The sequence below is a fragment of the Neurospora hispaniola genome (assembly GCF_033458365.1).
Source record: "Neurospora hispaniola strain FGSC 10403 chromosome Unknown B0T23scaffold_8, whole genome shotgun sequence".
NCBI classification, from domain to species: Eukaryota; Fungi; Ascomycota; class Sordariomycetes; order Sordariales; family Sordariaceae; genus Neurospora; species Neurospora hispaniola.
The window spans coordinates 728,881-743,012 of NW_026944413.1; the positions used below are offsets into that span (position 1 = coordinate 728,881).

Below are 14,132 nucleotides of genomic sequence, written 5' to 3' on the forward strand. Positions count from 1 at the left end.
CTGCTTCCCTTCCATGTTGTTGATCATGATCATCACAGACGCCCTACCCACCCGGCAGTGGAAGCCTGGGCACACAAGTTGTGGAAGCTGGGGCCGCCCTGGAGCTTTCTATCGGTTGGAGGAAGGAAAGGCCTGAGCCGGTGGCCATCTCAAGATGCCACTGCCCCACTCCGTAGTTTTAGCGGACCTCTGCCGCTTGATAGTTATTTACTAAGTGATCACATAGCAAATGGTGCTGTGCTCTAACGGGATGTTAGCGACGCGGCGGCGGGAACCTGGGCGCTTATGGGGTACCTTACCTAGGTACCTACCTCTAGGTGACGGGAAGTAGAGGTAGAATGTCTGCCTGCCCTATGCTATGCCGAGAGGCACCTACTTTTGTACGCTACAGTGCCGTGTGCCCCTCGGCCCCCTCCATTGATGAGCTCGGGTTGACCCAGACCCAATCAAAAAAAAATATTGTCCATTCGGTTTTCATACGGTCCATGCGCCCCCCCCCCCCCCCCCTCCCACCACTCACTCCCCTCGACCCTTTCGAGCCAGTCTAGAGCCATCAAACACCAATTCTCGACAATCCAAATCCACCTTTGACTGGAGCAAAGTCGAGTTTCGGACGCGTCCTTTATCGCGACTTGAATTCATTCAAGTCTCGGTTTTATTAACGGTCACCGTCGACGCCTGTTGTCAATCCATCATCAACTTGGCACTCGAGTTGCTTCTACATCTGCACCGTTGCCGTGTCCACCTCAAGTCCGTCCTCCCTGGTCCGCCTTTTTCCCGGTCCTCATCCGTATCAGACTTTAGCGAGAGTTCTGATGTTGTTGTTGGGCCAACATCGTTAACCACGTTCCACCTCTTCCAGAGCCCACCGACCGACGATAACCCAGGGTTACACATTGTGTGTAAGGAGTGCAGTGTGCTTTGCGGTTCACTCTTCTGCTCCCCGACCCCACGGCACCAAATAGACACAACTAGCACTCTACTTCGCATCATACATCATTCATCATGTCGGTCCTTCCCGCCGATGTCACGGCCGAGCTGAGCCAGCTGCTCCAGGCTCTTCAGTCGGCCGACAACAACATTCGCTCTCAGGCTGAGGAGCACTTGCAAAACAACTGGACCAGTTCCCGGCCTGGCCTCCTCTTGATGGGCTTGGCTGAGCAGATTGCTGGATCAAGCGACGCTTCGGTATGGCTTCTTCACAACTCTCTTTTGCTCGGCCGGTCGCCTCAGCGTGTCACTGCTCACATATAACTCACTCGTTTTTTTTAACCTTGCAGGTCCGTTCTTTCGCCGCCGTCATTTTCCGCCGGATAACACTCAAGACTCGCAAAGCCACGCCGACCTCTGAGGCTGCTACCGATATGTTCCTTTCCCTTGACAACAACGAGGCCGTCGCTGTCCGTAACAAGATTCTCGAGGCCATCCTTGCCGAGACAGACAGAAACGTTCGCAACAAGATTGGTGATGCGGTTGCCGAGGTTGCTAGGCAATATTACGACAATGACCAAAATTGGCCAGAACTACTTCAGACTCTCTTCAACCTCAGCCAAGCGCCCGATGCTGGCAAGCGCGAGACGGCCTTCCGTATTTTCCACGCTACCCCTAGCATCATTGAGAAACAACATCAGGATGCCGTGGCCATGGCATTTGCCAAAGCCTTCACGGACGAGTCAGTTGCCGTCAGGCTTGCTGCTATGGAGGCTTTTGCGGCCTTTTTCCGCAGCCTAGGAAAGAAGAATCAGGCCAAGTACTTCGAGCTCCTTCCTCAGCTCCTCAACATTCTTCCTCCTATCAAGGACTCGCAAGATTCGGACGACCTTAGCCAGGCCCTCATCGCTCTCATCGACTTGGCCGAAAGTTCCCCCAAGATGTTCAAGACCGTCTTCTCGACTCTTGTTGGATTCAGCATTTCAGTCATTCAAGACAAGGAGCTCACAGACCTCTGCCGACAAAATGCGCTGGAACTTATGGCCACCTTTGCCGATTACGCTCCGTCCATGTGCAAGAAGGATGCTTCTTATACCAAGGATATGATCACACAGTGCCTTAGCTTGATGACGGATCTTGGTGAGGATGACGATGATGCGGCCGAATGGCTTAGCTGCGACGATGTAAGTTGTTGGGTCACTTGTAACTTCTGTGGGGCCCATACATTGGCTATGTGCTAATGGCGTTTATGCAGCTCGACACCGACGAGAGTGACTCCAACCATGTCGCAGGTGAGCAGTGTCTCGATCGTCTGGCTAATAAGCTCGGAGGTGCCGCTATTCTCAGCCCCATCTTCGGCTGGTTGCCTAGCATGATGAACTCCCCGGCTTGGAGAGACCGTCACGCTGCTTTGATGGCTCTATCCGCCATTTCAGAAGGCTGCCGCGAGGAGATGATTGGTGAACTGAAGCAGGTCCTTGACTTGGTTGTCCCGGCTCTGAAGGACCCCCATCCTCGTGTCCGTTGGGCTGGCTGCAACGCCCTCGGCCAGATGAGCACCGACTTTGCTCCTACTATGCAGAAGCAGTACTACGACATCGTGCTGTCGGCCATTGTGCCCGTCCTTAACGCACCTGAGGCACGGGTCAAGTCACATGCTGCTGCGGCGCTTGTTAACTTTTGTGAGGAGGCTGACAAGAGCGTCCTTGAGCCTTACCTTGACAACCTTTTGTCGCACTTGTTTCAGCTTCTTCAGAATGAAAAGCGTTACGTCCAAGAGCAGGCTTTGTCCACCATCGCCACCATTGCTGACGCCGCAGAGCAGGCATTTGCCAAGTACTATGATACTCTCATGCCCCTGTTGATGGGAGTGTTGCAGCGCGAGAATGAGAAGGAGGTCCGCCTCCTCCGGGCAAAGGCGATGGAGTGCGCCACCCTGATCGCCCTTGCGGTTGGAAAGGAGCGTCTCGGCGCGGATGCTATGGCGCTCGTGCAACTGTTGGCCAGCATCCAGCAAAACATCACCGACCCCGACGATCCTCAGGCCCAGTACCTCATGCACTGCTGGGGAAGAATGTGCCGTGTGCTGGGTAGGGATTTCCTTCCCTACCTGCCCGAGGTTATGCCGCCACTCCTCGAGCTCGCTAGCGCCAAGGCCGATATCCAGCTTCTGGAAGACGACGAGCAGATTGAGCAGCTACAGACCGAGGAAGGGTGGGAGCTTGTCCCGCTCCGTGGTAAGACTATTGGTATCCGTACCAGCACCATGGATGATAAGAACATGGCCATCGAGCTGCTCGTGGTGTACGCTCAGGTTCTTGAGGGTGACTTTGCGCCTTATGTCGCAGACATCATGGAGAAGATTGCTCTTCCTGGTCTGGCCTTCTTCTTCCACGATCCTGTCAGGTACATGTCTGCGAAGCTAGTTCCGCAATTGCTCATTTCGTACAAGAAGCAGTACGGTCCCGGCTCCAACGAGCTCAAGGGCTTGTGGACCAGCACCGTCGTTCAGCTCCTCGACGTCCTTAGCGCCGAGCCTGCCATTGATACGCTCGCGGAGATGTATCAATGCTTCTATGAGTCCATCGAGGTTATCGGCACTGCCTGCCTTGATGAGACGCACATGGGCCGCTTCATCGACGGTGTCCACTCCACTCTTGAGGATTACAAGGATCGGGCAGCCGCTCGTGAGGAGGAGCAAGGAGGTGAAGATGGCGAGGACGAGTCGGAAGAGATGCAGATGGCCATTGAGGACGATCAGACTCTCCTTTCGGACATGAACAAGGCGTTCCATGCTGTTTTCAAGTATCACGGCGCAAGCTTCTTGAGCGCATGGAGCCGCCTGCTTCCCACCTACAGCAGCTTCCTGAGCTCGAATGATACCACGCAGCGACAGTGGGGATTGTGCATTATGGATGATGTTCTAGAATACTGTGGTGCTGAGAGCATTCACTACGCCCAGTATATCTCGGAGCCTCTGCTCCTCGGCTGCCAGGATGCCTCTCCCGCTATTCGTCAAGCGGCTGCGTATGGCATTGGTGTGGCTGCCCACCATGGCGGCCAGGCCTGGGCGCCGTTGGTGGGTCAAGCCGTCGAAGTTCTCTTCAAGGCTACGCAGATCCCAGATGCGCGCAACGAGGACAATGTGTATGCTACGGAGAATGCCTGCGCTGCCATCGCCAAGATCCTGCATTTCAACTCTTCTCAAGTCGCCAACCCCGACCAGGTTGCGACACAGTGGTTTGAGACTCTGCCGGTCTTGAACGACGAGGAGGCGGCGCCCTATGCCTATGCTTTCATGACCCAGCTAATTGAAAAGTAAGTCTCTTGTCCTGACATGGCGAACTGGAAACGACTGACCCGCAAATAGGCAACATCCTGTCGTTATTTCGCAACCCGCTAAAGCTTTCTACTACGTCGCACAGGCGCTTGAGGTGGACGTTTTGAGCGGACAGACTCTCGCGCGCGTGATTGCCGCTGTCAAGAACCTGTTGCAAGCAACCGGTACTTCGCCCGACCCCGTACTGCAGCAATTTGGCCCCGAATCTCAGCAGTTGATTCGGGAGCGGTTTAGCAGTTGAAAAGTGTCGGAGGTAGTGGCTAGAGATGACATCGCTGATGGACGTAGGAGAAGGAAAAGCAAAACGTCGACTTAAGAAGGTGATGATCTACTTGGAAATCAGGATATAGATGGCATGGAACCAGAGGGAATTGACAGGAACTGGTAGGGAAATCATGGTAAGAGCGTGGGGAAATACTTGAGCACGCAATCAGGCTGTTGATGGCCTTGGTCATGTAGGGAAGAGGGCGAGAGGAGTCGAAGCGGAAATCTGAATTTGATGGAGATACCATGCACACCATAACGTTCCTCCGGCGCACGTAACCCATATCTTACACGTATAAAAACACATAAGCACTTGTAAATGACTAGGATATGTAACATGGATCGGTCCAATCTTGCCTTTTAGTTTGGGTGGGATACAGGGGAGATCGGAGGGTTGGATCTCTGCTACGTGAGCACATGTGTTGCGTCTGTGGTTGGGAAAGCTCTACAGGTACTCGAGGGTCCTTGAATAGAATACAATGGAGTTGATAGACCACCAGCATCGATCTGATACGGGCGGGTATCTGCAGTATGGCATTGTACATGGTACCCTCAATACATACCCAGATAGATGGAGGCTGATCAGGGGTCTTTTCTTGAGGGGTCCAAAGCAGCCACACCAATCTACAAACCTTGGGTCCGGGTCCCCGTTCTGAACGGGAATGGGTGCATACGTACACTACAACTTTCAAATGTGTGCCATGATTGCCATACCATCATTCATCTAACACTATACGTTTGTGTGTGTATATGTCTGTATTACGCTGCCGGCAAGGTTACTCGAGGTTTATTGCCATCCGATAGGTACTCCAAAAACATCTTGCCCTAGTACTGTAGGTATAATGCGCAAGTGTCCATCAGGGGGGGGTGTGAGGCTATTATACCTTTACCTAGTCTATTTGAGGAATAATCAAAGGTGCGACAATCGACGTCATTTGGTGGAGCAACTTGTTTATCATTGTTTGGTTTACCGATTGGTTAGGTAAGTGGTCCCTCGTCGTGGACTTTGTGGGTTCGCAATGTGCTTTTTTTTTTCTTTTTTTTCTTTTTTTTCTTTTTTTTTTTTTGGGTTCTGACAGTACTTACACTAAAAAGTAGTGTAGTGTAGGTAGTCTTTGGCAGCAATTCCGTGAGCGGAGGACGGGAGGGTGGGAGTGGGAGTCACGGGAGGAAGGAGTGTTGATGAGTAATAGCGAGAAGAAGGACGGGAACTGGACGAACCGGCGGCGGCCCGTCTCAGGTGTGCTACGAGTTTTTGTGGGGAGGCAAATGATAGGTTGAAGGCGGGCAGGGCAAAAAAAAGAAAAGAAAGAGGGTCGACGTAAAAAGGGTCAGTCAAGTCAGTCAAGACGGTCAATATGCTGGTTCGAAAAGGAGTCAATCAGGGGGGGGGGTGGGCTTTGAATGAATGTCTGTCCTGCTTTGTGTGCTGGTTTTCAATCACAAGGATAAGAGAGAGAGAGAGAGAGAGAGATCGACGGTGTACACGTGTGTAGTGTTTCTTTTTCTGTTCATCCCTTTTTCTTTGCCTGGATTTGCATTGCAAATTCGAAGAACAGAGAGTGGTTGTGAGCAGATGGGGGAAATCGATCGCTGATATGCGAATCGGGAGAAAATCCCATGTTTTGTAATGCTTTGGGCCATCGCCCATTGCTTGGGCCGGGGGAGGGAAGGGAGCATTGGGAGATCATCGGGGGGATTTCGGTGTGTTAGTGTAGACTAAGTACCTTTGACTCGCTCGTCCAGGGCTGGCCCAGCTTTTCGACTCTTGGGTGCTGGCTAGGTTAGAAAGGAACAAGCTGGATGGTTGAATCCGTCCATGCTGACTGATGAATAGTCGATCTTGCGAGTGGCGGGTATCAAAAAATGTTTCATGCATAGAGTGTTCTCGAATTTATAACATGAAGATACATGGCGGGTTTGGTGGGAAATATGTTGATGCAAGAGGAGCAAAACGCGCTGCGAAATCGAGGGCCGTTTTTGCCGAACCGAGACAAGCTCTCAGCTTTGGGCTAGTCAACGACGGTGTGCGCAAAGTGTGTCTCGTCACACACGATTGTTGTAAGTCTATTCCGCGCCATGCTTGTTTGATATTCCGTCCAGAGCGAGTCGGGCTGGTGTTTCCATTTCGAGACTGGGGAAGGCGCTGAATATATTTCAAACAATAGGTTTTCATGCGAACGCATGTCTTGCTACGTAGGTACGGTGGCAGTTTGGGGGTTGGTTTGCTAACTGTTCTCCATACTTAGTCATAGTGCGAAGATGCTGTGAAAACTAAAAAGGAAGCAAAGCCAGTGGACGAAGGAAAGGATATTTTCGTATATGTAAGCACACGAAAGAGAGCATAGGGCGATCGCGATTTCCATGCTAGGGTTCTGTCGATCGGCTGTGAGGGTGGGGAGGGGTTGACAAATAGTGTGCGTGAAAAGAATCGGGACCCCTTCGTTCGAAAGTCGGGCACACCTAACTGAACCTCACGTCGTTCAAAAACGACACTCCTCTTTTCGGAGGAGCCTCACGTTCTCGACTTTCCCGCGCACACACGCGCCCTCCCGTCCGTTATCAGGATGCGACTAGGTAGTCAAGCCAGTCCGAAAAGGTTCGGGGTGCAGCGTAATTGCTGGAAAATTCTACATAGCTGAGTGGCTCGGCTGGCGCTTCCTTGCCAGGCAGGGCAGGGCAATGCCAGGGTACAGTAGCAGGGTCTGTGCTAGCATCATGTTCACTCCACACCAAGGGAGCATCATTGCTGTGGAGTCAACCTCATGGTTAATGTCCGATAATCCGGGTGTGTCGTGGACAAAGGGTCATGGGAAGGGGGAAAATGCGCTTTCGTATTTTTTTTCTACATCTTTCATGTCCTCTTTCGGTGTGTCTTGTGCTGAGGTCATCATGTCGGAATCTGCCAAGAGACGCCGTCTTGGGGGGGAAGTTGAGGGATTGGCATAGTGACGGACTGACGTCGGCTTTGAATGCTGCCAAGTCTTTAGGTTACACAGTACATAAGGTGCAGCATGTGGCGCCATGTACCGAATTGTAGTGTATATGATGGGGCGAGGGTTTTATGTACCGTTTTCTTGGATGGGGTTTCAACTTTCTCAGGGTCCTATTCCCAAAGCGGATGGGATTTGGGGGAGGCTGTGAAGAAGGTCACGACATGTTTGCACATGATATCATTCTGACCCAACAAATTGGCGACGACGTGGACGGGGCGCGCCGAGCGGCCATGAGTCCGTAACCCCGAAATGACGGGCCGGGGTCATGGGCGACGGTTACCGAAAACAGGGCAGGGCAGGGCAGCACACATTGCAATGCCCTCATTTTGGGCCCAAAAAAGGGCGCATTTTCTCCCATTTTGCGGCGCTGGAGATGGGGCATGGGGTGGGTGGATTAGCTAACATTGGACACCCCTCTCGAGGGCCAATGGGCACAAGGAAAACCCGGGGGCCGCGGGGCCGGCGGGGGGAAGCGGTGCGGGATTGGCAGGCCCCTGTGATGTTCTCGACCGCGAGATGGTGTGAGTGGCTGCCAAGACTTGTTCAGAAAAGAGGGGCGCGCAAATATGTAGCTAGTGTAGTGTAGTGTAGGTCCCGTCTGCCATTCCACTTCGTCTGGGTGTCTGTGAGCTTCCTGAGCCTTCCTTCAGTTCCCTTTGCCGTTCGTCGGCTGGGCCGCCAAGAGGGGAACGGCGAGTACAAAGGGGCCCCGCCCTATCAGGTCTCTCTCTCCCTGAGGAAGGGCCAGTGGCTACAACCTATCAAGTGTGGATTCGCGTGTGAATGAAGCTGCAGTGAATCTGCACCGTAGGACCAACGGGTTCACTCTCATTCATAGAGTTCAAAGGCACTGACTGACTGCACTTTTGTGGTGCATGTAAGACGTGGATGCGGCCACCTGCCCATTGCATCATGGTCCAGTCCTGCGTCCAATTGTTTTCCCAAAAGCATTCGTCCTTGTGATACCCGACCCATTCCTTGGGCAACAACCTCATACTACCCTCTTTTTTCCTTTTTTTTCCTTTTTTTCCTTTTTTTCCTTTTTTTTCTTTTTTTTTTCTTTTTTGGACTTGACAGACGACCCGGGGGCTTCCCTCACGCGCTTCCCTCCAGCTTGGGCAAAGAAAGAAAGGCCTCTCTTTTTTCGCCTCTTCTCACCTTTCACAGCCCTCGGGACACACGCCGTTCGATAGACGCAACGTCACTCGTCGACCGTCCCGTCTCTGGACCACCAATCAAGACCGAGTCCTGCCAAACCCACGGCCAGAGGGGCTCCCATCGTCTTTGCTGTTAGGGCAGAGCCGGATTCCGATTCCCATCCCGTATGTTGGATCTCTCTTTTTTCTCCACGTTCCGTTGCGAAGCTGCCAGCCAAGAACCACGCACCACATCGATGCCATCCATCCCGGAAATACCCACTACATACTGCTATACACCTTGACACTACACTACACTCACTACCACATCACATCTACCTTATCCTGGTGGCCATCCAGCTAGATTGATAGTACATGCTCTCTTCACCTATTCCCGGCCCTTGTTCGTTACGCTTAGTCCATATACACTACACTGCCGGGCTTCTTGCAAGCCACCTCGGCCACCCTCCTCCTCAGCCTCCCGAGTCTAATTACACTCGTCTCCTTCCACTTATTGGTGCAGCATAGCGTCTCCATTCGTCTTTTCCCCCTCGCTCAGGGTCCTCCCCCAGTACGTCCGCATTCCACGTGCGTCCCCTCTGCACTCTGCAGCTTGCGCTTGCTTCCGTGATCCGGCGGCGTCTGGTCATCTCCGAGTCGTCCCCCCTCCATCGCGTACCTAGAAAGAAGCTGAGGTGATCCCCTGTGTCGCCCAAGCGGGCTTCTTCCATGTTCGGGTCCAAGGCAAGAAGGCTACGGACGAGCGCACTGTACGCGTAACACTCGATCGCCCGGCTCCGCTCCGTCTACCCAAATCACCACACACACTGCACCGCGTGCCCGCATGCCGGTTTCCTGGACATTCCCAGTCCCCCCCTGCGCTGCTTCGTCCTTGCTTACCCCGAGTCACACTTCACCTTCCCTGCCAAGAAGGCCCTGACTTTCTTTCTCTTTCATACAGCTAACCGCTGCCTGGTCACCTAGATAACTGGCGCTGCCTTGAACACGCACACGGACACAGAGATACTTTATTCTTTTTTTCCGACAGCCAAACAAACTTCAAACCCCATGCTCGGGTCCGCCGCCACACTACATCTCCGCACGTTCTGTCCCACCTCCCGTTCCGTCTGCGTCTCCACGTCTGAGCTTCCTTCCCCGTCTGCTTGAGTGACAGCTTCGTACCGACAAGCAGGTACCAGTATCAGACGGCTTATTGATCGATGCAGCAACGACACCCACGGTCCCTCAATGTGATCACCCGACCCGGCCCTTCCTGGCGCACCACCTTTTAGCACACCTATTCTACGACCAAATCCTAAGAGAGAGAGAGAGAGAGAGAGAGAGAGAGAGCTTCATAGCTAAGAGCTTGTTTCTATTGTCAACCCAGTACGAATCGCTTGGGGCGACCGATGCAGCCACCATGAACAACAACAACTACTACGGTTCCCCGCTGTCTCCTGAGGAGCTTCAGCATCAAATGCACCAGCACCACCAGCAGCAACAGCAACAACAACAGCAGCAGCAGCAACAAAATACCAATCAACATCGCAATGCCGGCATGATGAATACGCCTCCAACTACAAATCAAGGAAACAACACGATTCACGCTTCAGATGTAACCATGTCAGGAGGAAGCGACTCTCTTGACGAAATCATCCAGCAGAACCTCGACGAAATGCATCGAAGGCGGAGTGTCCCCCAGCCCTATGGGGGCCAGAATAGGAGGTTGTCCATGTTTGATTACGCGAACCCCAACGATGGTTTCTCAGACTATCAACTCGATAATATGTCAGGAAATTATGGGGACATGACTGGCGGCATGGGCATGTCAGGCCACTCGGGCCCGTATGCAGGGCAGAACATCATGGCTATGTCGGACCACAGCGGTGGATACTCGCACATGTCGCCCAATGTTATGAGCAACATGATGACTTATTCCAACCTCAACATGTACCACTCTCCCCCGATCGAGAACCCCTATTCTTCGGCCGGACTCGACACTATTCGCACCGACTTTTCCATGGACATGAACATGGATAGTGGCTCCGTCAGCGCAGCCAGCGTTCATCCCACCCCTGGGCTTAATAAGCAGGACGACGAGATGATGACCATGGAGCAGGGCTTTGGTGGAGGTGACGATGCCAACGCCTCTCACCAGGCCCAACAAAACATGGGCGGTTTGACTCCGGCCATGACTCCGGCCATGACCCCTGCAATGACCCCGGGTGTCAGCAACTTCGCACAAGGCATGGCTACACCAGTCTCACAGGATGCGGCAAGCACGCCCGCGACAACCTTCCAGTCTCCGTCCTTATCCGCAACAACACAGACAATACGAATTGGGCCGCCGCCACCGCCGAGCGTCACCAATGCCCCCACCCCAGCGCCATCTACCTCAACCCCGTCAGGTGGAGGAGCGTCCCAGACAAAGAGCATTTACTCCAAAAGCGGTTTCGACATGCTGAGGGCGTTGTGGTATGTGGCGTCGAGGAAGGACCCAAAGCTCAAGCTCGGTGCCGTGGACATGTCTTGTGCGTTTGTCGTCTGTGATGTAACACTCAACGATTGCCCCATCATTTACGTGTCCGATAACTTCCAGAACCTTACGGGCTATAGTCGCCATGAGATTGTCGGGAGGAACTGCCGCTTCTTGCAGGCCCCCGACGGTAATGTGGAGGCTGGCACCAAGCGCGAATTTGTCGAAAACAACGCCGTATATACGCTCAAGAAGACCATCGCGGAGGGCCAGGAGATTCAGCAGAGTCTGATCAATTATCGGAAGGGCGGCAAGCCTTTCCTCAATTTGTTGACCATGATTCCCATTCCCTGGGATACCGAAGAAATCCGTTATTTCATTGGATTTCAGATCGATCTCGTGGAATGCCCTGATGCCATAATCGGCCAGGAAGGAAATGGGCCCATGCAGGTCAACTATACCCACAGCGATATCGGGCAGTACATCTGGACGCCACCTACCCAGAAGCAACTGGAGCCTGCCGACGGCCAGACTCTGGGCGTTGATGATGTTTCGACACTTTTGCAGCAATGTAATTCGAAGGGTGTTGCATCCGACTGGCACAAACAATCCTGGGATAAGATGCTTTTGGAGAATGCAGACGATGTTGTCCATGTGTTGTCGCTCAAGGGTCTCTTCTTATACCTATCTCCGGCCTGTAAGAAAGTGTTGGAGTACGATGCCAGCGACCTCGTTGGGACCTCGCTGTCCTCGATTTGCCACCCGTCCGACATCGTGCCGGTGACGAGGGAGTTGAAAGAGGCCCAGCAACACACTCCAGTCAATATAGTCTTCAGAATTCGGAGAAAGAACAGTGGTTATACCTGGTTTGAAAGTCACGGAACATTGTTCAACGAACAGGGTAAGGGTCGCAAGTGTATCATTCTTGTGGGGAGAAAACGCCCCGTTTTTGCTCTACACAGAAAGGACCTCGAACTCAACGGCGGTATTGGTGACAGCGAAATTTGGACCAAGGTCTCGACATCAGGCATGTTTCTGTTCGTTTCATCGAATGTCCGGTCGCTCCTGGATTTGCTCCCGGAGAACCTCCAAGGTACCAGCATGCAAGATCTCATGCGCAAGGAATCCAGAGCCGAGTTTGGGAGGACGATAGAGAAAGCTAGAAAGGGCAAGATCGCGAGCTGCAAGCACGAGGTGCAAAACAAGCGTGGCCAGGTGCTCCAGGCCTATACAACATTCTACCCCGGAGATGGTGGTGAGGGTCAAAGGCCAACGTTCTTGTTGGCGCAAACAAAGCTGTTGAAGGCGTCATCAAGGACACTAGCTCCCGCGACCGTAACGGTCAAGAATATGTCTCCGGGCGGTGTCCCTTTGTCGCCAATGCAAGGGATCCAGACCGACAGTGATAGTAACACTCTCATGGGCGGGATGTCGAAGTCGGGAAGCAGCGATAGTACGGGGGCCATGGTCTCAGCTCGTAGCAGTGCAGCACCCGGCCAGGATGCGGCTTTGGACGCCGATAACATATTTGACGAACTCAAGACAACGCGTTGCACCAGCTGGCAGTACGAGCTAAGGCAAATGGAGAAGGTGAATCGCATGTTGGCCGAAGAGCTGGCGCAGCTTTTGTCTAACAAGAAAAAACGGAAACGAAGAAAGGGAGGAGGTAACATGGTGAGGGACTGTGCAAATTGCCATACGAGGAACACGCCCGAATGGCGGCGTGGGCCAAGCGGGAATCGAGATCTATGCAACAGTTGTGGGTTGAGATGGGCAAAGCAGGTAAGCTATCAATTTTCTTCTTTGGATTTGTTTGCCCCCAAGTTACTAATGTGGAAAAATGGATAGACTGGGCGCGTATCGCCGCGCACCTCATCCCGAGGTGGGAATGGTGATTCGATGAGCAAGAAGAGCAATTCACCTAGTCACTCGTCGCCCCTTCATCGAGAAGTCGGCAACGATTCACCGTCTACTACCACCGCTACCAAGAACTCACCCTCTCTTCGAGGAAGTAGCACCACTGCACCCGGTACGATCACAACGGACAGCGGACCAGCAGTCGCATCGAGCGCTAGCGGAACTGGTAGTACGACTATAGCTACTTCAGCCAATTCTGCTGCATCAACCGTCAACGCCCTGGGCCCTCCTGCGACAGGTCCCAGTGGCGGCTCACCGGCTCAACATCTTCCGCCTCACCTCCAGGGAACACACCTTAACGCCCAGGCCATGCAGCGTGTACAGCAGCACAAGCAGCATCAGCAGCATCAACAGCAGCATCAACAGCATCAACAGCTTCAGCAGCATCAGTTCAACCCTCCACAAAGCCAGCCACTCCTGGAAGGCGGAAGCGGTTTCCGTGGAAGCGGAATGGAGATGACCTCAATTAGAGAAGAGATGGGCGAACATCAACAGGGCTTAAGTGTATAGGAACCACTCGGCCCATTGACTACATCGTCGACCTCTTATGACTCATCGGTCTCAAATCTGTCGTTGCCTGCAGTGGAAGTCGGTGGCCATACTGACCCCCAGCAACCTCAACTACAAGATCAAGGCCGCTGTCAGACTCAAAGGCAGGGACAACAACAACAACAACAACAACAACAACCACAACAACAACAACAACCAAAAGAACATAGTACGAGTCTACCGTCCCAGAGGCAACGGTCACACAAGGAGCTTCGTGAGTTCCATGAGTTGCATGACTCGCGGGAATGGCAGCAACAACACCAACAGCAGCAGCTTTACGCCTCACAACAACGACGATATCATGTAGAGATGCAAAAGAGGTTGCAAGACCGGCAGCAAATGCAAATACCGCAGCCGCAGCAGGAGCGGCTGTAAGAGTAACCACGCATATCATCACCGACCGAAGGGCCGAAAGACGATATTGAGTACACCAATAACCTCGGCGGCCCATCTCATGCCCATTGTCTCTACTCGCAGCTACTATACGTTACCTGGGCTTCAATACAATAGAGAACATGTGTAGA

At 53.0% G+C, this 14,132-nt stretch overlaps 2 protein-coding genes across 2 annotated transcripts; both read left to right on the forward strand.

Annotated features, from left to right (window-relative positions):
* Positions 1-505: 505 nt before the first annotated feature.
* On the forward strand, positions 506-5,010 carry B0T23DRAFT_387854 (armadillo-type protein). The gene is made up of 5 exons (XM_062837709.1): positions 506-750; positions 863-1,188; positions 1,281-2,114; positions 2,186-4,248; positions 4,301-5,010. Exons 2-5 carry the CDS (start codon positions 1,006-1,008, stop codon positions 4,509-4,511), a joined length of 3,291 nt encoding a protein of 1,096 aa, XP_062689095.1. The 5' UTR covers positions 506-750; positions 863-1,005; the 3' UTR covers positions 4,512-5,010.
* A 5,076-nt stretch (positions 5,011-10,086) lies between these two features.
* B0T23DRAFT_324896 (white collar 1 protein) lies at positions 10,087-13,569 on the forward strand (the record flags this gene model as incomplete). The annotated part of the gene is made up of 2 exons (XM_062835467.1): positions 10,087-12,924; positions 12,991-13,569. The coding sequence occupies 2 exons, from the start codon at positions 10,087-10,089 to the stop codon at positions 13,567-13,569; spliced, it is 3,417 nt and encodes a 1,138-aa protein (XP_062689096.1).
* Positions 13,570-14,132: the final 563 nt, after the last annotated feature.

Coding starts and splice junctions, on each gene's coding strand:
- B0T23DRAFT_387854 (XM_062837709.1), top strand. CDS start 1,006: ATGTCGGTCCTTCCCGCCGATGTCACGGCCGAGCTGAGCCAGCTGCTC. Junction 1,189..1,280: donor CTGGATCAAGCGACGCTTCG/GTATGGCTTCTT, acceptor TTAACCTTGCAG/GTCCGTTCTTTCGCCGCCGT. Junction 4,249..4,300: donor ATGACCCAGCTAATTGAAAA/GTAAGTCTCTTG, acceptor ACCCGCAAATAG/GCAACATCCTGTCGTTATTT.